A 24,655-nucleotide genomic window follows, 5' to 3' on the forward strand; every position below is an offset into this window, starting at 1 on the left:
CTTTCTGCCCAATAAACAGCACATCCATGCCAGCTGACCCACCAAGAAGCTACCTCAGTCACTTAGACCTTTCTATAAAGGAGGTCAAACCCAGGCATGTTACATGTTACATGTTACAGAAGATCCAGACAGACAGCCTTCATCCACCGTGAGATGTGGAAGGAACAGAGAGCCTTCCCTCCAAGAGAGCCTTGGGAAAAGATACAATTAAAAAGACAGTGGTGGGGGTGGGGGGGTTCCTTTTTGGCTTTTTTGGTCCAAGCCAGTGTGATATAGTGGATAGAACCCTGGCCTTGTGAGGGACCTCTGTGTTCAAATGTAGCCTCAGTCACTAACTGTGTGACCCTGGACAAGTCACAGAAACTCTCCAGACCTCAATTTCCTAATCTGCAAAATGGAGAGCTACCTGCAACAGCCTCTAAGGTTCCTTCCCATTCCAAATCTGCAACTCGTTAGCACACAAGCTCCCTCATCAACACAAACCAGCAGCCCATCTGTACCTCACTGTTTTAGGGATTTACCCAGGGACTGAGAGGGTAGGTGACTGCCCAGCTCACACAGCCAGAAGTCATCAGAGTTGGGGCTTGAGATCATCCTTTCTGCTGACAGCAGCTTCTCCATATGGATGCATTTTTCCTGCTGTAGAATAAAGAGGCTCTTTGAGGGAATGCTCATTCTGAAAGTAAAACAGAGCAGGAACTCCAAGGGGGGCTTGCTCTGGGAACCCCTGACGGGATGAGAGGGTGTTAATGTCCTGTCTTTCCATTCCACCCGGGAGGCCAAACCAGCCTTGTGAATGCAAAGCTGGCCTTGGAGTCCTGCCTCTGACCCCCCACTGGCCCAGTGACCTTGGGCAAGTTACTTAACCTCTCAGGGCTCTAACTCTCTGGGGCTGTACATTACAGGAAAGGTGGCAATCAGCATCGGTAGAGGGAGGAGTGAGATCATGGGAAGTCCATACTAACACATCAAACAGCAATGATGATGATGAGGAGGAGGAGGATAGCAGAGAGCTGGTGGGGACAGCAGAGAGCTAGCAGAATTAATCAAAGCCATGTGGGAAAAAGAGCAAGGCAGCTGGTGCCATGTCTGCTATAAGCATCATCTTGAAGATTGTTTCTGAGAACCTCAGAGCAGGGGCTCTTAAGTGGGGTCTGTCTGTGGATTGATTTCGAGGGTCTCTGCACTGGAATGTGGTGAAATGACACCTTTCTCTTCACTAATCTCTATCTGAAATTGAGTATTTACTTCCATTATGAAGGCAGGTAAGAAAGCATTATTCTGAGAAGGGGCCCATGGGCTTCCTTGGACTGCCAAAAGGGCCCATGACAGAAAATCTTTGCTCTAGAAAATAAGCATACACCTCAAACACGTTAATTCAATTACAAAGAGCAGCTATTTCATCCCCCTGGACAAAAGGCTGCAGAATACGTGGAAAAGAATAATCACAGGATAAGGACTTACTCTGGGACTGTTTCTGTCTAAACTCCAAACTAAGATGAAAATAGAATTATTAATAACAACAACAGTAATAATGCTCTAGGAAATGGTGGATCCATTATCTCATTGATTTAGGTCTTTCTTCTAATGATATGTATCATAACCCACCCTTGCTTGCCCATTTTTAAAAAATTAATAACATTAATACTTTAAGCATCGGTGATTCCCTGAGTTTGGCTATTCCTTCCATTGATATAGAATATAGATTTCCTTTACAATGTAGTAGATAGTCTCAGAGAGTTTCTGTGGCTGGAGCCTCTGGCCAACCTGGTGGCGAGCTTCTCAGGCTTGGCCGTGTTGGTCCCGGGGTGCAGAGGATAGATTTCACAGGTCACTTTCAGGTTTTTGAGCTCCCTGCTTTCATGAGCCCTCCGAGGTGGGCAGCTGAGTGCCCAAAGGTGCCCCAGGTCAGCTCTGCCAGATCTGGCCAGACAGGCTTCCACAGAGAACAGCAAACAGAGAGACGTCCTCACCCTCCTTGCTTATTGGCCCCTGAGAAGCCATTGATTCTTTGGGCTTGGGGTCAGCTGCTAAATGGAAGCTGTGAACAGAGCTGGTGGCTGCCTTTGGGACAAGGGCTGACAAATGGCTCTCAGATGGCTCCGAGGTCTTGTTCCAGAAAGTACATATGACTTCAGATGTTTCCTAAGCCCAGGGATTATCTGTTTGTGTTGGTGACAGAGGAAAGCTGAGGGAGATTCTGAGATTTATGAAATCCTGCTAAGCTCAAAGTGGAGACAGACCCTCCCCTCCAACCCACAGGATCAGATAGTCCAATCTCTTCATTTTACAGATGGGGAAGCAAAGATGGTGTCGGGGGGAGGGCTTGACCACAGCCGTACACTAGTGAGGAATGGAGGGGAGCTGAAATCCCAGCTCCTCTCAGTGAAGCCAGGCCTCCTTTCAAAACTCTGCCTGGCCTTCTCACTCCAGGCTGACTTCCTCAAGGCAGTGGCCTCCAAACTTTCTGTAGCAGTGACCCATGTTCCTCACTGTGTTCTACTCAATGTACTTTATTTTTTCATCAAAGTTTGTTTTTTAAGAATGAAGAAATTGATTTTCTCTCTCTCCTACTCTCCCTCCCCCATCACTGAAAAAAAGAGAGAATCTTCTCTAGAGAGTATGCACATGCCCCCAACAGTTTTATTCAATTACCAAACACACTCTTGTAAATTTACATAGTCAAGTAAGGAGAATTCTGACTTTGGCCCCATCCAACGTCCAGCGGTCTTCCTTTTTGTTCAAAAGAAAATTGTGGCCCTTCCTCCAGGTGATTGGTCACGTCCAGCTCTTTGTGACCCTGTGAGCCGGAGCTTACCAGTGCTGTCCATGGGGTTTTCTTGGACGGGGATACTGGAGTGGTTTACCATTTCCTTCTCCAATGGATTAAGGTAAACAGAGGTTAAGCGACTCAGCCAGGGTCACACAGTAAGTGTCTGAGGATTTGTGGCACAGTGCACAGAGCAGTGGGCTTAGAATCAGGAAACTCATCTTCATGAGTTTAAATCTGGCCTCAGACACTTACTCGTTGTGTGATCCTGGGCAAGCCACTTAACCCTGGGTGCCTTAGCTCTTCATTTGTAAAATGAGCAGGAGAAAGAAATGGCAAACCACTCCAGTATCTTTGCCAAGAAAACCCCAAATGGGGTCAGTGAAGAGTCAGACATGACTGACCAGCTTGCTAACTTAGGCTCAGAGCTCTATCCACCCAGTTGCCTCCAAATTCTGGGCCCTTCCTCTCTTTCTTTTTTGTGAGGCAATTGGGGTTAAGTGACTTGCCTAGGGTCATGCAGCTAGTGAGTGTTATGTGTCTGAGGCCAGATTTGAACTCAGGTCCTCCTGACTCTACGGCTGGTGCTCCATCCACTGCACCACCTAGCTGCCCCCCCTTTTTTTATAGAAGCTCTCTCTCTCTGTCTCTTTCTCTGTCTCTCTCTGTCTCTTTCTCTGTCTCTCTCTGTCTCTCCTCCTATATATACGTATGTATGCATACATATATATGTATGCATACATATATAATTTCTTTAGCTCACCTTTGATTCACATAAAATTGAGAATTTATGATTTTTTATAGCTAACACAGTGAAAGTAATAAGTTGGATAATACAAATAAGCATTGTGCTCCATTTGCTACCATAGAATCAGAGTTTTAGAGCCAGGAGAGTCCTTAAGGACCATCTTATCCAACCCTCTTATTTCCCTCTTGAGGAGGGGGCCCCTCAGGAGGCAGTGACTTCCTTGCCTGTGGTCACACAGCTAGTAAATGGCATGTGTATAGTTTGAACAAATGTCTGATGACTTTCACCCCAATGTTTTTGCCATTTGCTGCTGTCTCAAAAAGGTGAAAGAGGAAACGAGGCAAGTGAGCCATCTCCCACCCTTTTCAAACCCTTTCCCAGGATGGGACCTAAGTCACTGAAGCCAGGCTAAGGGGCAAGGGCTTGGAGCTGTCACCCCCTCCCTTAAGCAGGACCTTCCTTGTCCTGTGAACCTCCTTCATCCCTGGGGAAGGCATGGGAAGGAAGTCGTGGACTAGGGCATAGAGGGCTGATCCTGGAGAGTCCTGTGGAGCAGCTGCACCCCGGTGTCTGACAACTAGACATTCCATGTGGCTCCCCTGTCCACAGGAGGTGGTCAGAACCCTCCCTTCCCCTCCTTGCCACTGCAGGTCACAGCTGCCCTAAGTGCCAATCCCCTCCATCTGGCATAAGGACTTGAGCCTACCCCCTGTGGTGGGCTTTCTCCAACATGGGCAGGAGGAAAGAACCCAGTCTAAGGAACGACCAGTAGTGTGCTTGCTTCTGCCACACCTCACCAGGTGAGAGGAGTCCCCCTGGTTAGTATGGCTTTTGTTGACTTGGATTTGAACTGTGTTTCTCTTTGAAAAGGGGGTGTATCTCTGGGGACAGGGACCTGGAAGTGTCTTGTTTCTAGACCATTGTTTCACAATCCTCTTGAAAGGGTATCATCCATCACCCTTCCCCTCCCCAGGCCCCACAATTCACAAAATTCTGTCTTAAGGTACTATTCTCACTACACACGGGAGAGGCAGCCCACCACAGTGGATGGAGAGCTAGTCAAAGAGCCAGGATAGACCTGGGTTCAAGTCCCATCTCTGACACATACTAGCTTGTAGCCCCGGCCAAGTCACTGAACCCTCTGTTTTCTTGGTAACTTGCTAAGACTACACCTACAAAGTCATTTCTCAAGAGAAAGGTGGCTGGCAAGAGGAAATCTCCTCATCCCTATCCCTAAAGTCAGTCAGTGAGTCAATCAACAAACAATGCCAGACACTATGCTAAATGCTGGGGATTCCACGGTCAAGGAGCTCCCATTCTAAAGGGGGAGGAAGGACCCGGGGAAGCTCAGGCTGGCTCTCCTTTCTGCTCACCAGTAATGCTGATGATTGCAGTCACATGCAGAGAACAGCCAATCAGGATTACCCAGAATAGGGCCCCAGTTCTTTTCTTGTGGTTACTCACTCCTTTCAGGTGTGTCCAGCTCTCTCTGGCCCCATTTGGAGTTTTCTTGGCAAATATAGTTAATTGCCATTTCCCTCTCCAGCTCATTTTACGGATGAGGAAACTGAGGCAGATGGAATTCAGTGACTTGCCCAGGATCACACAGCTAGTCAGTGTCTGAGGCTGGATTTGAACCTCGTTTTTCCTGTCTCTAGGCCAAGGGCTTTGTCCACTGTGCCATCTAGCTGCCCGCTCCTTAAATCTAGGAATCAACAAAAAATCAACCAAGCCTCGATTGGTAGCATCTTGCCAATTTCCTAGGTGAAAATTGAGCAATTGGATCTCATGAGGTTCTAGAACACTGCTAACCTCTTACTAGCCTACAAAGAGGGAGTGGGTACGATGGAAGAGAGCTCTGAACCCTCTTGGGTTCAAATCTCACCTCTGACCTTTATTACCTGAGAGAAACTTGGTCAAATCATTTTACTTTTCATTGCTTCATTTTTCTCCTCTATAAAATGGAGGAGTTTTATGGATGGCTTCTGAGATCCCTTCCAATTCTAACTCAAGAGGAAACTGAGGCCGGGAAGGAGGAAGGGACTTGACCAAGGAGGCAAAATATTTGGGGATTTTTCACATCTCTTTATTCGCTCTTTTAACCTTTAGAAGTTTTGCCCTTTAGATCATGACGGGACGAGGGAGATTTCTCTCTCTGCACGCAGGATTTCCTGTTTGTAGCCAAGCTGCGTCTTCATGGCGTCTTAAACCCCTAAGCCCAAGAGTCAGCTCTGGTCCTCTCTAAGGCTTGGCTGACCCGGCAGGCCGGCTCACCCAGACTTAGCCAGGTTTACCGATGGCACCTGCTTCCAAACGGTCGTGGCCATCAGCGGTCTTGGCCGCCAAGATTCCCTCCAGCTCTGAGTCTATGTTCTTATGGGCCGGCCGTTCCTTCCCAGCTTGTGGCTGGAGGAAGGAGTCATTTTTGGTCCAAGCCTCCTCAGGAGTACAGTTGCAGCAGAAGGACCAGCAGATGGCAGCAAACCCCCTTTACACAATATGGTCCCCATTGCCACCCTCAAGTTTATGGAAAGGGCGTGTTTGGACTTCAGAAGTTTTATTTGTGAGAACTGCCGGATTAAAGAGAACCTTGAGAGGCCAGCTAGCCTGGTTGTAGCAAGAGTACACTGAAAGTACATGGAAAATATTCTAGAAGCAGAGGAATCAGTTCTCTTCTGAGCCATTACAAGCTGAAAGCTTGATTGGTGGTAGGGAGCTGGTGGCTTCTGCCTTCAGAATTGATAAATTCTTACGTGGAAAATAACAGTGACCCTCTAAGGTTTCCATGGTACCTTCATCACAACAACCCTGTGATGGGGAAACTGAGGCTCAGAGGACAAAAGAGACTTGAATCACATATATCAGAGATGGGACATTAGCACTGGTCTCCTGACTCTAAGATGGTGTGACTGGCATGGGAGACAGAGAGCCAGCCTCTGAGCCGACTCTGACACTTACTAGCTGGGCGACCTTGGGGAAATTGCTAGATCACTCAGTGCTCTAAGCATCTTTCTAAGACTAAGTGTCAGGAAGACACTAACCTGCCTCAATTGAGAGAATTTCCTCATATGTGAGTTCCCCATACCAATAAATCCCAGGGACAGGCCTTCTCCTCCCCATTCCAAGTTATTAGAGCACTTTCCTCTATCCTCTGCTTCCTCAGACCTAACTGAAACCCTTCCTGCTGTCATCAAAACCCACCCAAATTCAAACTGTAAACTCTGATCCTGGAATTAGAACAGAAAGACGCAATGTATTTGATTCAACAAAAGGCGAGGCTAGAGGGGTCAGCCTTGGAGGGGTCAGCATTGGTGGAAGGATGACCTGATCTCATGTCTTGCCTCTGGCACATCCCTGCTGGACAACCAAGGCCACGACGGTCAGTGTCTCAGGGACCCCGAGTGACTCTCTAAGTCTAAGTTACAGAAGAGTTCTTGGTCTATACTGGTGGAGAGAATTTCCTTTATGGGAATTCCTTCTACTGATGAAATCACAAGTCAGTCACCTCCCCATCATATACATATATATGTGTGTATATGTCTATGCATATGTACATAAACATACACATATACACATACAGATCTCTCTCTGTCTCTTTGTCTTTCTCCTCATTGCTATTTCTTAGGATCTCTCCCTGATTTCAAGGTCCAGCTTCCTCCATGAAGTCTTTCCTGATCCTCCCACTTGTCACTCTTCTCCTTCTTGAGGACAGGGCCCCAGTACTTAGCTCACTGCCTGGCACACGGTCAGCACTTAATAAATGCTTATTGGTTAACTGACTATACATAAAATATTTCCAGTTTAATGATTTAATTAAATTAAAATTAGAAAAGCCAAGTGCATCTGAGGTCAGGACAGACGATTTTATTTTCAATATGCATTAAAAAGACAAGTGGTTATTCTTTCCATCATGAAGAAATGGCCATAAAGGTTATGAAATTCAGCCATTCCTTCAAGAGACGTGAGGGGGGTTGGGTGGGATGGCCTCTGAGCTCCCTTGAGGGCTGAATCTGTGGTCTTCGAGCAATCATCCTTGTGTTGAAGGTGTGTTTGGGACTGAAAGCCACACCCAGGATACCCCTATGGGGATTTGGAGGCTCAGATAGTTTGTAAGAGTGATACCTATTGCCTCCTACCTAGACTTCAGAGGCTCACAGATCCCAGGCTGAAGGGTCTTTTGATTGGCGCATAGGGTCTACTCCCTACACTTTACAGATAATGAAACTGAGTCCCAGGGAGATTAAGTAACTTTTCCAAAGTCACACAGGTAACTTCAGAAGCAAGATTTCAACCCAAGTGCTCTGACTTTAGAACCAACAATCTTCCAACCACTGCTCAAGGTATATTACTGACTTTGGCACATGTGTTTGTCAATTAGCATTTATTAAGCAGCTATTATGTGCCAGGCACTGTGCTGGTACTGGACATACAAAGGAAGGCAAAAACCTCTGTATGTGTGTGTGTGTGTGTGTGTGTGTGTGTGTGTGTGTGTGTGCTCGCGTGTGTGCATGCACACCCCCATGCCACACGTTGCAGCTGGGTACATTGTACCTCTGATGGATTTTGTGAACTAAGAATTTACGATCCTGACCCACTTCTCTATTTGCAAGGCTACAGAACCTCACTGTTGTTGTTGTTGTTGTTGACGGCCTTTCCTTCTCAAACAGGTCCAATGACATCACCAGGGAAGGTGATGACTTGACTTGCACATGAATTGGATTTGAGTAAGGGAGGGCTGCCTAAAATTGTCAGCCTTGCTCTTATGGGTGAGCACCAGCAAATAATGCATAGAAAAAGAGGCTGGCCTTCCTGCAAGCTTATTCTGTCAATGACCTGACTTCAGAAAACAAAATCCTATTATTAAAAGGGTAGAAGAAATGCTACTGATTCCCTCACACTTTTCCTAGTCTCCCTGGATACATGCTTCTGAGGGATGGCTTAGCTGACAAGTGTTTAAGACAGAACAGGAGAAAGAGATGGAAAGAAACAAACATTTGTAGCTGGACACCCAGGTGTCCCCTCCTGTGCAGGCAGGAAACAGACTGCCCAGGTGCCAGGCTTTCAGTTTGCGCCATTCATTCTACAAGAGAAAGGGCATTTTGAACGAGTTTCAACTCTGATTTTTCTTGTTCCCTGGGGCTGTTTCCAGACTTCTTCAGAAGTGAACTTTTCTGTTCTAAGCACCCCTGGGGGGCTCTTTTTGTTCAATTTCCTTCTGAGAGAACATGAGGGGGGTCAGGTTTGATTGGGCCATGCAGCGCTTGGCAAGCAATCACAATATCTGAGAAGTAGAAGGGGCCTTAGTTTCCACTTAGGGAATGATTAGTCTTGTCAAAGCCATCCCTGCCAAGTGATTCCTGGACTTCTGAAGGGGCAGCCTGGTGCAGAAGACAGATTAGTTCACTGGGACTTGGGTTTGAATTGGGACTCTGCCATCTATAATGTCCTATGACCTTGGGTAAGTTATTTCACTTCTCTGTGCCTCAGTTTCCTCAACTGTTAAATGAGGACAGTTGGATTAGATAGCATTCTACTCGAAGAAGAACTCATGGATCCCATGACTTTTGGGGGAAACTCTAGTGGTTAGGAAGTTTTTTCCTGTATATTGCTTCTATGTTCCAGTTTTTTTTCCCTACCAAGAAGAAGAATACTCTGACTGGAAAGGATAGACTTCACACATAAAAAGTAGTTAACCAGAAATTAGGACCCCAGATAAATGAGGAGCTAGTGAGAGAATGCCAGTAACTCCCACTGAGCTGATGTCACCAGGCTTGCATGGACTCCATCCCAGGGTGCTGAAGTTGCTTGCAGCTGAGATTATTGAGCTGCTGCTGTCAGAGATCTGGGAAACTCAAAGCAGATTCAATGTCATTTTAATTTGGAGGATTTTGTCACTTCCCACTGATTGTAAAATTACTAGAGTAACTAGTCGATAGCCGCCTTCTGAAGCCTTGGGCTTGGTTCTAGGTATCCAGAAGAGGGTAACCAGGATGATCTGGATCAGAGCACATCTGGGATGTTGTGTTCACTTGTATTCAGGAAGGTAATAATGAGTTGAAGGTTGGTCAGAGTGATGGGGAATGGTCTCCAGTCCATGCCACACGCAGGCTGGTTGAAGCAATGGCAGAAATTTTCATTATAATTTTTAACTTGGGGAAGAGAACACTGGCAAGTCTGCAAGTATTGTCTTCAAGGGCTGTCATCTGTTTTTGTCATTAGTTTTGTTTGCCTTGGCCCCAGAAAGAACTAGAGGCAAAGAAAGGCAGGGGTAGATTGGAAGAAGTAGGAAAAGCATTCTAGTAATTTGAGCTATCTATGGACTGACTCAGGAGGAATTGGATTCCTCCTCATTGAAGTCTTCAAAGACTCCATGTCCACTCAGGTATTTCGTAGGGAATTTGGTATGTTGTAGGCATTCTTTGGGGGTATGGGTTTGATTGGGTGACTGCTGAGGTCCCTCCCAACTCAGATATGTTGTGATTCTTTGATTCTGTGAGCCTGGAATTTTTAGCCTGAAGAAGAGAGGGCAGTCCATGAAGGACTCCCATGTGGAAAAAGCATTAGAGATTCTTAGTCCCAGAGGTCAAGACTGGGTGCACATGGCAGAGAAGAATGTTTTGGTTAAACAGAAGGATAAATGTCCCATCAGTTAGAGCCATCCCAAAGAGTAATGGGACATCTTTGTTGGAAGCTAATGTTGTAGAGACAGTTCTGGCCTCAGCATGGGGGACCTCTGATGTCCCTCAGAATTCTGAGATTCTAGAATTCTATCATTCTATGCACTCAGCCTTTCTAGAATACTTCCCTACTGACCTAGTGCTGCTCTCTCAGGATAAACAGAACAAGTGTAACCCCGGTACCTTGTGATGGACCTTCACATATCACAAGGCAGAATCATTTCCCTCTCAAACCCTGGTGTCTCTTCTCCATGTTAAACATTACCAGTTAACTGATTTTTCTCTGGCATGATTCCCCCTTCCCCATCTTGGTCACTCTCCTCAGTCTACCTTTCAATGTCTTTCTTAAAACGAGTAGCAAGAACTGAACACTCCACATATGTCCTGACCAAGTTGTGATGTTGTTAAGTTCTTTTTCAGTCATGTCTGACTCTCTGTGACCCACTTGAGGCTTTCTTGGCAAAGATACTGGAGGGGCTCGCCATTTCCTTTTCCAGCTCATTTTACAAATGAGGAAACTGAGGCAAACAGGGTGAAGTGCCTTACGCAGGGTCTCAAAGCTAGTCAGTGTCTGAGGCTGGGTTTGGACTCAGGTCTTTTTGACTCTAGTCCAGAGTCTATCTACTGCTCCATCTAGCTGCCCATCCTGGTCAAATGTTGGTATTTGAGGTACTGATCAAATACCTATCTCCAAATTTAAATGACCAGAATAAGGAAATAACTTGAATGGTCAGAAAGACATTTTATGTCATGCTTTCTTGAGCTCTGATCACTTTAACACTCAGAAGCGCTTTGAGTCCATATTTTTCCTAGCTCTTTCTCCAAAGTACCATCAAAAATAGTCACAAGTTTGAAGGGAAGCAATGTATGAAATGGAACATCCATGGAAATGCCATTGTTAGTGGAGAAGGAAATAAAGACACAGTCTACTGTAGAACATTGCTGAAAGGCTAAAATATACAAGGTAGTATATTCTCTGGTCCGGCAGGACCAGAGAATCACTGCAGTTGGAGACTAAAGCCCTAGGCTTGCAATCTAGATTTGCCACATACCATCCATGTGATCTTGGCCAGCTCCCGTAACCTCTCTGAGCCTGTTTTCTCCTCCCTCAAATGAGCAGGTAGGATAAGGCAATTCCTCACATCCCTTCCAGCTCTACGTGCTCTGAGCCCATGAAACGTGACAGCCATTTCCTCTGAGTGATTCTCCATGGTCTAGCATGTCTCAAGGTCAGGAAACGGATCCAAGGAGCTTAGCCCTCTGGGAGGAGTAAAAGGCATGACAGGAGGCTCTAGCAATGGGGAAACCTTCGCATTCTTTCCTGGAATTGCACAAGTGGTATGGACAAGGGGATTTAGGAGCCAAGGCTGAGCTCATCACCCTTTAGCAATAAGCTGCTTTAAATATAGAGAAACTCAATGTTCCCCATATGGCATTCAGACTCCCCAGGTCATCTGCCAGCTGTGGCTGCCCCTCAAGCCAGGCTTTGGGCCTTTTCCCTCCAGCTCAGGGACAGTCCGTTAGCAGATAGGCTCTTAGGTAAGAGGAGAAGAATGTGAAGTGTGCCCATTTCTCTGCTGTATAAGTACGTATAAGCACTAAGGAGCTCAAGGTAATACTTGAGAAGACAGCATAAATCAATGATGGCAACAATATTATTTTGCTCTGGTTTGAAGCCACTAGAAAAATTTCATCATGGTAATTAGAAATGGAGACCTAGTGTTGGTGGTGAGTTCATTTAAAGATGACATAATAATTCAGCCCAAGTAAGTTATGTTCCCCATTAGAATGTAAGCTCCTTGAGGTCAGGTCTCATTTCCTTGTATTTGCATTTCCAGTGCTTACTTCCAGCTCTCTGTGACCCCATTTGGACTTTTCTTGGCAAAAATACTGGAATGCACTTACTAGCTGTGTGAACCTGGGCAAGTCACTTAACCTCAATTGCCCGAAAAAACAAAAAACCTGAAAAAAATACTGGAATGGTTGCTATTTCCTTTTCCAGCTCATTTTACAGATGAGGAAACTGAGGCAAACAGAGATAAGTGACTTGCCCAGGGTCACACAGCTATTAAATGTCTGAGGCCAGATTTGAATTCAGGGAGATGAGTCTTCCTGACCTTAGGCCTGGCCTCTATGTACTTTGGTGCCACTTAGCTGCTTCCTGGAACATAGTAAGTGCTTAATAAATGTCTTTTCATTCATTCAATTCAATCTAAAGAGGCCTATTAAGCATCTTCTGTATTCAAAACAAAGACAAAGATAATAGTAATAGTAGCTAACAGTTAGCTTTAAATTTTCCAAAGTGCTTTACATATAAAAATAGTGATGATAATAGTAATAGCTAAAACACACAAAGTGCTTTATGGTTTCCAAAGCACTTTGCATAAATTATCTCATTTGATCCTCACAATAACACCGTGAGTTAGATGCTATTGTTGTACCCAATTTGTAGATGAGGAAACTGAGGCTGAGAGAGGTTTACTGACTTCCCCAAAGTCAGGAGTCTAGTAAATGTCTGAGTCAGGATTCAAGCTCAAGGCTTCCTGACTCCAAGTCCATTGATCTCTCCATTGTAACACTCACCTGCCTCAGAAATGAAGTGGCTCCTTCCCTCAAGAAGCTTACATTGGTGAGACATAACACGAATGTAGGTAAGAGCCAGGCAATGAAAGCTGAAGCAAAGAGAGAGTACACCAATCACTGAAGTGGGGGTGAGGTAGGAGGGAGAATCAGAGAAGGCTTCATGGAGGAAGTGACACCTAAGATGAGCCATGAAGGATTCCTAGAGGTGGAAAGCCTGGAATTGAGGAAAGAGTGAGTTCCAGACATGGGAGATGGTCCATACAAGCATGGAGCTGGAATGGAGAATCCAGCTTTGGGAGCAGTGAGCAGGCTGGTTTGGCCACGACAGAAAGTACCTGAAAGGGAGGAAATTCTGAAACCAGCCAACCAACTGACAAACTGACTGTTAGATTGTGAAGGACTTCAAATGCCAGTCTGAGGGATTTGGGAGCAGTGTCATGGGCAAGCTTGTCTAGCTGCGGTCTGGATGGCCAAAGCAGACTATTTGGGAAGCTGTACGGGGGACAAATTGGAAAGAGAAGAGCCTGAAAGTAGGGAGGACAGTTAGGAGGCTACCACTGTAGTCCAGGTGGGGGTGATGAGGGCTAGAGCTAGAGAGGCAATCCTGGGTGAGGAGATAAGGGGATGGGTGCAAGAAAAGCTGTGGAAGTGAAATCAATAAATAGACGGCTTTAGTTGAGTGGTGGGAACTGGGTGGGAGGTGAGGAAGTAAAAGCAACAGTATGACCTTGGCCAAGAAAGGGACAAGATGAACAGATTGATCACCTGAGGACAGGCTGGATCAACTGAAGATTTCCTAAGGATGAAATACTGGAGAGACCGGAACATATTTGTAGGCAACAAGGAAGGAACCAGGAGACTAGGAAGGTTTCTCTGTTTCCTACAACATTATATGCCTCTGATAATACTGAGACACTAATATTAACATAGCACTCCTGGAGGTTCAAATAGACCTTTGTGGCCCAAAGTAAGATGAGAATAACAGGTGGAGGGGAAATGGTGATAGTCTTGGATCCTTCTTGGCTGAAAGACACCATCATATGGTTCTTCAGGCAAACGCTAAAGCTCTATTTGTTTCCAGACCTTTGGACCATGTCTGGATTCTAAGCTGAACATTTGAGTTCATTGGACACCTCTGGATGCAGAGACATAGCCCGAACCTTAGGACAAAGGGATCGTAGGATCATGGACCTAGCTAGATCTGTACCTCAGAGGTCACAGAGTCCAACCTGATCATTTTACAGATGAGAAAATCGAGACCCAGAGATGTGAAGTGACTTGCCCAAGGTCATGCAATCAATCCATGGCAGAGCTAGAATTTGAATCCAAGTCTTCTGAATTCAGATGCTGTGTGTATTCCATGGTACCATACTGCTTCTGCAACAGAAGCAAATAGAAGATGTGAAGTTAACTTGGGGAAATTCCCTAGAGTCAGAGGGATATGAATAAGCAAAGACTGGAGGCATTTTTCCCCTCATAGGATCATGGATTTAGAGCTCTATGGCTCGTAGTAGCTGGGTAGTCCTCCTCCAAACTCTTCCATTTTGGCTGCAGGGACCTTGACCAGTCACCCAGCTTCAAGTTCTGTGAGTCATTTTTAACTCTCCTCTGTCTCTCACACCCCTACGCCAGTATTCATTTAGTCAGTTGCCAGGTATAACTAATTTATTTCACAACATTTCTTGCACTCATCCCCTTGTCTCCTCACCCAGGATCACCTCTCCAGCTCTAGTCCTCATCACCTCCACCTGGACTACTGTGGTAACCTCCTAACTGTCCTCCCTACTTTCAAACTTTCCTCTTTCCAATTCATCCCCCATATGGCTTCCCAAATACTCTACCTTGGTCATCCAGGCCACAGCTAAGATAAGCTTGACCTTGTCACTACTCTGATCAGAAACCCTCAGTGGCTCCTTCTTGCCCTCAGATAAGGAAACTGAGGCCTGGATTAAATGACTTACCCAAGGTCACATGGTCAATGAATGGCAGGACTAGGATTCAAACCCAGGCTGCTTGACCCCAGACCCTGAATTCTACGCCCCTGCCCCCTCATGGTCTCTTCCTTTTGTGAAATCTCTTTGCTCATTATCAGAGGCAGTTGACTGAAGGTCTCAGAGTCAGGAAGACCTGGGTTCAAATCCATCTCCCAGAAATTATTGTTGGGTGACCATGAACATCTCTGAATCTTCATTTCTAAAATGAGGGTGATCGTGTCTATTTCATGGAGTTGTTCAGAGGATCCAACATGAAGCACTTTGTTAACCTTAATGTCTTTTCAATGTAGTTATTATGATTATTCTATATCAGAAATCCTACTGATGAGCTGTTTATTAGGGGGCTGGGTTTTGGGGGTGCAAAGCTTCCCTGATTAGTTCTGTAACTTTCAGTCTTAGAAAGTTGCCTGGAGCACAGAGATAAGAGATAACTTACCCAGGATCACACAGCCAGTGCGTGTCAGAGACAAGACTTGAACCCAGGTCTTCTTGTCTCCTGGGTTGGCCCTTTACCCTCTACTCCACACTATATATGCCATTGCCCTCTGTGGCAGATTTCGCAAGGCAAAGTTCAGGTCAACTTATACCGGAAGCCCCATGCCTCCTCCATAGGCCAGGGGTATAGGCTGTTGGGCAGTTGGCAGGCTAACGGAGGGTCATGGGGTTATAGATGTAGAGCTGGAGGGACCTCAGGCATTCTCTACTCCAACCCCTCATTTTACAGGTAAGGAAACTGAAGCTCCCCAAGACTAAGTTACTCACCTGAGGTGCAAAAGCAATGGGAAGGAATCCTACCCAATCATGATGTACAAATACCCTCAGACCATCCTTACAAACTCATCCCACTCAAGGAAAAATGAGAGCTCTAAAATCTGTAGACATTCCACAGCAAGTTAGATCTCAGCTTGTAACCCCGCATGTGTGGAAGGAAGGAAGGAAGGAAGGAAGGAAGGAAGGAAGGAAGGAAGGAAGGAAGGAAGGAAGGAAGGAAGGAAGGAAGGAAAGGAAGGAAGGAAGGAAGGAAGGAAAGGAAGGAAAGAAGAGGAGGAAGGAGGGAGGGAGAAAAAAGATGGAAGGAGAGAGAAAAGCGGGGGAAGGAGGGAGAAAAAAGAAGGAAGGGAGGAAGGAAGAAAGGAAGGAGGGGAGAGTGAGGGAGAAGAAAGGAAGGAAGGAAGGAAAGGAAGGAGGAAGGAAGGAGGGAGGGAAGGAAGGGGAGAGAGGGAGGAAAAAAGGAAGAAAGTGAGGAAGGAAAGGAAGGAAAGAAAGAAAGAAGGGAGGGAGGAAGGAAAGAAATAAGCATTTTATTAAGTATCTACCCTGTATTAAGTACTATGCAAAGTATGAACAAATATAGTCTCATTTGCTCTTTATAACAGCCGTAAAAGGTAGGCGTTATTATTATTATTCTTGTTTTACAGATGAAGAAATTAAGGCAGAGAGAGGTTAAGTGACTTGCCCAGGATCACACAGCTAGTAATTGTCTGAGGTTGGATTTGAACTCCTATATTCTACTACAAGTCTGGCACTTGGTGCACTATGGCGCCTCCTAGCTGCCACTCTGCATAATCACTTCAGAATTGTCAGATGAATGGATGAAATCAATACATTCATTATTAAAAGTATTGAGCCCAAGTTCAGTTGATTTTTTTTAAAGCACAGGGGAAGCTAGAGGTGCTTCTAGAGCACACATTTAGAGCTGGAAGGAATCTTGGAGGACGCTGAGTCCAACACTTTCACTTTACATGTGATTTAAACCCAAATCCTCTGACTTCTGCCCCACTGCTCTTTTCAGTAGCCCAGTGAAAGTGCTTTGTAAGTATCACAAAGCTGTCACAGTGTGAAGTGATATGGCAGTGATCATGGATTTGGGTTTGGCTTTGTTGTGAACACATCTGTGTTCCTTTCACGAATCGGTGCTTAGGGAGTGAAGTTTAGTCTTTGGTTTTTCAGGCACAGAACCAGCTTTCTCTAGCTGTCTGACTCTAGTACGACCACCCTTCACAACAGTTCTTGACCTGAAGTTCCATGCTCTGATGCTCTCTTTGGGAAAACTCTCACCTTGGCCAATAAGGAAATTGAAAGGCTGAAGAAAGAAACAGGCAGGGACAGGAAGGAAAAGGAGAACAGTTCAGTTGGGCCTCAGGAACTATAAGACAGAGCCAATCGAACAGTCAGTCAATCAACAAGTATTTACGACCCCCAGAAAGATGGGCAGAAAGGATGCTGTCTGCAGAAGCCAACTAAGCATTTTCATCAGTTTTCTTTTTGCAATTTTTTGTCTAGTTCTTAACAAATTATTTTTATGTTTCATTTTATTTTAATTTTCCACTAGTAGGCATTTGTTTTCCTCTTTTCCACCTTCCTTGCCCCCACCCCAACAATTTAAAACAAAAAAAGAAAGACAAGTCTTTCATTAAAGCATGCAGAGTAAAGGAAATTCCGACAGTGGCCATGCCAGTTCTACACCTTGACCATCATCCCTAGATCAGGAGGTGGATAACACAAATCATCACGGGCCCTTGGGAATCATGACTGATCGTTGCCTTCATCAGAATCCCTGAGTCCTTCAAAGGTTTTTATTTTTAAAGTATTGTTTTGCTTTATAAATTGTTCTCCCAATTCTGCTCACTTTATTCTACATCAGCTTATGTAAGTCTTCCCAGGTCTCTCTGGAAGTTTTCCTTTTGTAATTTCTTATGATGTAGTATTACATTACATTCATATACTACAGTTTGTCCAGCCTTTCCCCAATCAATGGTCACCCCTCTAGTTTTTTGCCATCACAAAAACAGCTGCTCTAAATATTTTTGTACGTCTGGTCCCTTTCTTCTTTATTTCATCTCTTTGGAGCATAGGCCTGGTACTTGTATAGTTAGGTCAAAGGGTATGCACAATTTAGTAACTTTCATCATTGGTATGATGTGACCAATATTGTGCAGGTAGCAAGTGGCAGAGCTGGGTTTTGGATCTAGGTCTTCTGACTTCAAACTCAATGCTAGTTCCTTCTTTTTAAACACACACACACACACACACAATGTGTGTATATATACATATATATATACATATTTCATTAAATATTTTCCAATTACATGTAAAATTTTTTAACATTTTTTTTAACATTTTTGACATTTTGAATTCCAAATTCTCTTCTTCCAATCTGATAGGTGTGAGGTGGTGCCTGAGAGTTGCCTTAATTTGCATTTCTTTGATTAGTAGTTATTAGAATATTTTTTCCCATGTGACTATCAATGTTCTAAGAGATGCACCATACGGCTTCCCCAGGGGGGAGAGTGACATAGAGATGTGGATAGGACTAGTTTCAGAAGCAAGTTCTGAGACTGCCTTCCCTCCCCCAGTGCTGTCCCTGATGAGAGAGTGAACACAGGTGACATGCTGGTGTGAACACTGAAATGGAACTGAAGGATGAGAAAGTCCAAAGTCAAAGTACCAGGACTGGGGTTCTGAGAAGGATGGGTTCCCATGTATGTTGGGGGTGGGAGTAGATATTAGGCCCTCTTCTCATTGATTATTTTTGACAGCATCCAATGTAGTTTATTAACAATTTTCTTATTTCTAGGGTGGTGGACAGTCCTTACCATGTTTTGGAAGACCTATTGCAGCCACTGTATCTCCCACTTCTCCTCTGATGTTCCAACCTTCCCCCAGTTACCCCAGCAAACCAGTCAGTGAGCCTGCAAAAGTCAACAAGAGACTCACACCTTGGGAAGCAGCTGCTAAGTCACCCCTTGGCCTTGTGGATGATGCATTCGGCCCCAGAAGTATCCAGGAATCCATCGTTGCCAATGTAGTCTCTGCTGCCCAGAGGAAGAGCTTGCCAGAGCCACTTCAGGACTGGAAACCAAGAGTGTCCTATGCACCCCAGGCTCAGAAGGCAAACCTGGTCCCATTCCACAGGAGGGAGAAGGGCATCCCCAATCTGCCACAAAGCACCAGGGCAGCCACTTATGCCAAAAGCCAGTATGATGCCCCATTGCCACATTTCAACTATCACAGGAAGCCATCTAGGACTGGGATGATGATGGAGACCAGGTCTGAGTATGGCTACTCCTTCAGGGATGGCAACTACAATCCACACCCAAGAGGTTGGAAGCGTGAGACCTGAGATTTCCCCAGGGTAGATAGAGAAAGCCTCCCTTTCTGCCCTTACCGTCTGCTAGTTCTAATAGCCAAGCCATGGAACAAATCAAGTGATCTTTTCTTGGTCCAATCTTTTATTCTTGGCAAAAGAAATAGATTTGACTCACATGGCTCTGAGATTCTTCTATGTGAGAGATCTGCTCATTTTTTTTTCGGTCTTTAGTTCCCCAAGTCACATTTGTATATTTTAGCATGGGAGAGTGTACACACATGCTCATTCAAACTTTAACTCAAAATACCAGCACTTACTCTTTCCTACTCCTCACTCAAGCAAGGGATGGGAAAAAAAGAGATTGTCTTTGTGGGAGGAAAACGCAATTGTCTGAGCTGGTTTCTGGAGTTCTTAGCCTCACATCTATGAGAGTTACTGGGTCTCCTGTCTGACCTTTGTGCCATCAAGAGTTATAGAAAGGAAGGAATACCCGGTATTTCCATACCTGGCATTGCAGATCCATGACAAGGAGCCTAATTTGGGGGAAGCTTTCAAAGGCAATGCACCAATGTGGTTTGTATGGGAAGGAATTCCCTGCCGATTTTTTTTTAAAGTATTTCCCTCAATAGCTTAATATCTAATTAAATTCATTTTTCTTTAAGAAACTGATAGTAGTTATAGACAGTCTGTGAAAGAGACTAATGAAATGGACATTTTAGGGTAAGGTCACAAGAAATGCCAGAATTATTTTGAGACCAATAGAGTTGTACATCTGAAGTGGGAAAGATTTACATAGTGTATCATTTCTAATCAATTTGTATTTGACCTTCTAAGAATGAAATAGGTACAGGGATAGGGACTGATTTCATTGATATAAGGCACTTTCCAATGAGGAAACTCCCTCTAGCAATGCAGGTTGGTACCTTCTTTACAATTTACAGTTTTAGAGAGCTGCCTGGGGCAATGAGAGGTTGTGACTTGCCCAGGGTCACATAGCTGACATCTGCCAGAGAGGGGACTAGAACCCAAGTCTTCCCATCACCAAAGCTGACTCTATCCACTATCTTATGCTGCTTCTAAAGAATGAAATAGACTCTGGCAAAATAAATGTGAGGGGTACTCATGTCTTTTACTCATGATACAGATGCCAAATTCAGTCTTGAGTTTAGTGAGGCCATAAATGTCACGACATGCCTCTTTCTCATTGCCTAAAAGAATTGTTGAAAGGCAGGTTTTTTGTTATGTGTTATAGGGTGTGAGTACTGAAGTGAAGGAGAGGAAAGAACCCTAGGAGGTTTGTCAAATATTTTAATGGACTAGGGAAATAGCCAATTATAACTGCTTGTCACTGTCGATGGTAGCCAGTCACTGAGTTGCAGAGAAAGTCGTTGGCCAATAAATCAACCAGCCAGAGCTGTTGGTCCTAGTAGTTACTTATTTAGATGACAAATAGACAGGTAGATAATAGATAGGTAGATAGATAGATAGATAGATAGATAGATAGATAGATAGATAGACAGATAGACAGATAGATGATAGATAATAGATAATAGACAGACACATAGATAGTAGATGATAAATAGAAAGACAGATAGCTACATGGATAGACAGATAGAGCATTTATTAAGTACTTACTATGTGCCAGGCACTGTGCCAAGTGCTAAGGATGCAAATAAAAGCAAATAAGGAGATACGGACTTGCAAGGAGCGGGACACCAGATCAGAGATTTTGAGACTGAAGGGATCTTAGAAGTCAGTTAGTCCAAGCCCTTATTTTTCACAGGTATAAAGTGAGGTCTAGAGAAGTGAAGGAATTTACTTGCTCAAGGCCAAACAGGTGGTAGGTGGCATGATTGATTCCAGGATCCCTGCTTCCCAATGCATTAACTGCCTTTTCTACCACACCAAAAAATGAACTCTAATTCATAAACTGTAAAGTAAGCAATGTGACTCTGGAATCAGTCACTAGATATGGGAGAGGAATAGCACCATTAAGGGAGATTCTTAAAGAAGACTGACAGAGCTCAGGGTCACTGTTTGAGATCTCTGTCAGCTTGATGATGAGAAAACAAGGTTCAAACCTGACTCCATGTCTCAGTTTGGATTCTCTTAACTGTGAATTTAAAAAGCATTCAGATAACTCTCAGGATGAGAAAATGAGGATTTTTGTTTGGTATACGTAAGTGCTTAGGGAGCTAAGCCACTGTAACCAGCTTTTCCTCTGGGAAATGTCATTTTCACTAGTCTCTTTCACTGAATGCAAGTTTTAAAGGGAAAGGGAAAAGCCAACCCTAATGCTTGATTTGCAGAAATGCAACATTGGCAACATTTGTATTGTCATCACCCAAAAAATTCAGTGATGAAACTGAAAAAAGAAGTGATGCGTGCTATTTTTAAAGGGATGTTGATTGCTGAGAAGATTATATAGCACAAATTCTCCCAAATGAAGAAACACAGAATAATAATGGGGAATTCCTGGGAAAGTCTAGGCATGACAGTGCTGGTTCCACTTGTCTGCCCTTCTCTCATTGGCAGCCCTGCTCTGGGCTCGTCAGGTCCTTCACAATATCATTTAGCTGCCCATTGACTCAGTCTAGTGTGAAGATGTTGGGAGTTTAACAGAAAAGACTTGACTACCCCACCCTGCATGTTCTATTTAGCTCCTAAATAAACACTACCACTTATGTCCTTTAACAACTGATGGCAGTTGTATTAGTCACTGGAGCCATGATTCCCCATGAGTTGTGCTAGAGAAAGACACAACCATTTATAATATCAAGTTTTGTTTTTCTCATTTTCCAGAATGAAGTCGATTTACTTACCAAAAAAAAAGCTTCATTAATATCTTTTAAAAAATTCAATTCAGCAAGCCTTTTAAAAAGTGCCTACCATGTACAAGTCTTGGTGCTAGGCATTGGGTATACAAGGATATAAATAAAATGATCACCACCCTCAACAATCTTACATTCTATGGGGGGGAAACAATATATACACAGATCAGTCAATACAAGATCCAAATAAAGAAAAGTGAAGTTATTTCCAAAGTAACAGAGCCCAGATAGCAGAAGGACTCATAGATGAGAAGTCACAAAGACCATGCTTTGAAGGATGTTAAGGATTCCAAGAGGCAGAGGTGAGGAGGGAATGCATTCCAGACAAGGGGATCACTTGTTCACTTCCCTTTAATACTTCCACACCCACCCAAGCCTTCTTTGTTATGAAGAAAACTATTTAATCAGAGTTTGATGGTATATTTCATTGCTCAGCCATAGTCCCCACCATTCTACTGAGGGAAACAAGTGTGTTTTACTTTTTAAAGTATTATTACAGAACTCTGCTCCCTTTGTCAAAATTGTTCAAGATCATTAAAAATAACTATGTAGTTATCAGTCTTCAAACTTTAAGAAAAGAGCAATACTTGAGAAGCAAAGAATTCAGTCATCACCAGACAGGATGGACACTCCCATGGGATTTCTGTTGAAAGGAAACCTTCTAGGAAGTCGTATATACTTGGCAGAGGTGACCTCAAAATGGAAGATGGCTCAAGTAAGCAGCACTGGGCCCCATTGAGGTCTAGATCCCTGAATGGTGAGCAAGAACTTCATTCTACCTAATTGTTCCAATGTTAGAGTCATCAAATCATAGATTGAGAAATGGAAGAGGTCTTGGAGAATCTATACTGAAATTGAGGCTCAGAGTGGGAACATAGCTTTTGAGCTGGAGGGGGCCTTACAGCCTGGCTACAGATCCTCCTTTCCTGGAGGAGGAAGTTGGGGCTCACCCAGAGAAGGGGAGTGACTTAACAAGGTCACACAGAGAGTAAATGGCAGCGCCGATATTTGAACTACTGTCTTCAGAGTCCAGTCCAGTACTCTTCCTACTCTAGCAAGTTGAAAAATGATCTTAGTGAAGCACAAAGAATGATCTTAGTGAAGAAGTGGAAACTGACATACTGAACCAATACACATTCCCTAGGAGCTATGGCTTTGTAAGGACATGCCCTGAAGCCGTAGGACCACCTTGCCTCCAGGTCCTTCCAGAACTAGAGAAAAATGCAGCTTCACCAGGTGGAGCAAGTATGCATTGGCACCAATGTGGAGTAGTTCCTTCACCTCCACTTCAAATAGCAAACTGAATCCCAAGTGGCTACCTGGGATGCTCCTTATTAATCACTACTTGTTGAACTTTTTCTCACCTTGTGTGTTTTATGAATGTATAAATCTATTCATAGGTTCACGAATTATGAGCTGGAAGGGGGCTTAGAGGTCATCATCTAGCCCAACCCTCTCATTTTATAGGAGAAGAAATGGAATCATGGAGAAGGGATGGGACTTGGCCAACATCCTCTGGTTGTCAGCTGCACAGCTGAGATTTGAATCCCCTTCTTCTGATGTTAGATTCAGTGCTCTTTCTATTCCACCACCTTTCTTCCTTAGAAGCACCTCTTAGTTACCTCCACAAAGACTGCCATTTTAGACTTCAGAAGAGCACGCATGCGTGCGCGCGCACACACACACACACACACGACTCAGATATACGTAGCCTGCACACACAAATACTGACTTGCACACTGATCAATTGCATGAAATGGGATCAGATGGCTGTAGATTCAGCTCCAGTTCTAGCAGAGGGAATTGTGCAAGGGCTTGTTTGCTGGGAGAGCTCACTGACCAGGTTTAGCTTCTAAACAATGCTTATCACCGGTTTGCATTGTAAGAGACTCTGCCATCTAAATGTCTGAATCTTATCTAAATCTAATTGCAATTTCCACTTATATTGATTCATCACCAATGACTGGGTTTGAAAGGTGCATGTTGAAGATGATGGATGCATTAATAAAAATTATCTTAGCAAAATCAAGTGAAAGACTTTGGTTTTTTCCCCTTATTTAAGATCATAGGTTTAGGGTTGAATAGAACTTTAGAAGGGCATCTAAGTGGTACCACAGTGCATAGAGTGCTTGGACTGATGTCAGGAAGACTCATCTTCCTGAGTTCAAATCTGGCCTCAGACACATACTAGCTGTGTGACTCTGGGCAAGTCACTTCACCAGTTTGCCTCAGTTTCCTCATCTGTAAAATGAGCAGGAGAAGGAAATGACAAACCACTCCAGTATCTTTGCCAAGAAAACCCCAAATGGGGTCACGATGACTCAGACATGACTAAAAAAATGACTGAATAACAGCAATAAAGGACTTCAGAAGCCATGTAGTCCAGTTCCTGCCCTTTACAGATAAGGAAACTAAAGCCCAGAGAGAAGTAACATGACCAAAAGCCTACAGCTAGGGAGTAGTAACCCTTGGATCCAAACTAGTCCCTCTGAATCCAGAGCCAGAGCCCAGATGCCATATTTGGCCATCTCATCTGATCCCAGAAAAAAGAAAATCCATGGGAATATTCTACCCTTCCAAAGCCCATCCTATTTGCTCTATCCCTACTTTACATCATGGCGAATTCCAGGAATATTTAAATAATTTCACTTCAAACAGCAACATTTTATATCATAATATTTACCCTGAGGTCTTTGCTGAATAATATTAAAGTGATGAATGTAAGAAGGAAGCTGGGCATCTCACACTGAGAATGTTTCTTTTTGGTTCGTTTCTTCTTGTTACTGGATAAAATGGGGGCTGGGGACTGGAGCATCTAGCCATGCTATCTTTGCCACCTTCATTCCGCTGAAACCTGGAGGGTTGCCTAAAAGCTCAGCCAAAGAGAAAAAAAAATGCCCTTTAGATGACAAGGTACAGAGTCAAACTGGGAAGCCCCGTGCCCCTCACTCTGGTACTGCTG

General features: G+C 44.2%; 1 protein-coding gene across 3 annotated transcripts in view; it reads left to right on the plus strand.

Moving 5' to 3' along the window:
* Positions 1-23,722, plus strand: part of SYNPO2 (synaptopodin 2) — a 207,406-nt gene extending 183,684 nt beyond the window's left edge. For all 3 annotated transcript variants that reach the window (XM_021008279.2, XM_021008280.2, XM_078148475.1), the window contains one exon: positions 18,350-23,722. In XM_021008279.2, the coding sequence (XP_020863938.1) occupies positions 18,350-18,895 (546 nt within the window). In that variant the 3' untranslated portion in view covers positions 18,896-23,722. The remainder of the gene's footprint in view (positions 1-18,349) is intronic.
* Positions 23,723-24,655: the final 933 nt, after the last annotated feature.

This window comes from Phascolarctos cinereus, unplaced genomic scaffold, assembly GCF_003287225.1.
Source record: "Phascolarctos cinereus isolate Bilbo 61053 unplaced genomic scaffold, phaCin_HiC Scaffold_9;HRSCAF=440, whole genome shotgun sequence".
NCBI lineage: Eukaryota > Metazoa > Chordata > Mammalia > Diprotodontia > Phascolarctidae > Phascolarctos > Phascolarctos cinereus.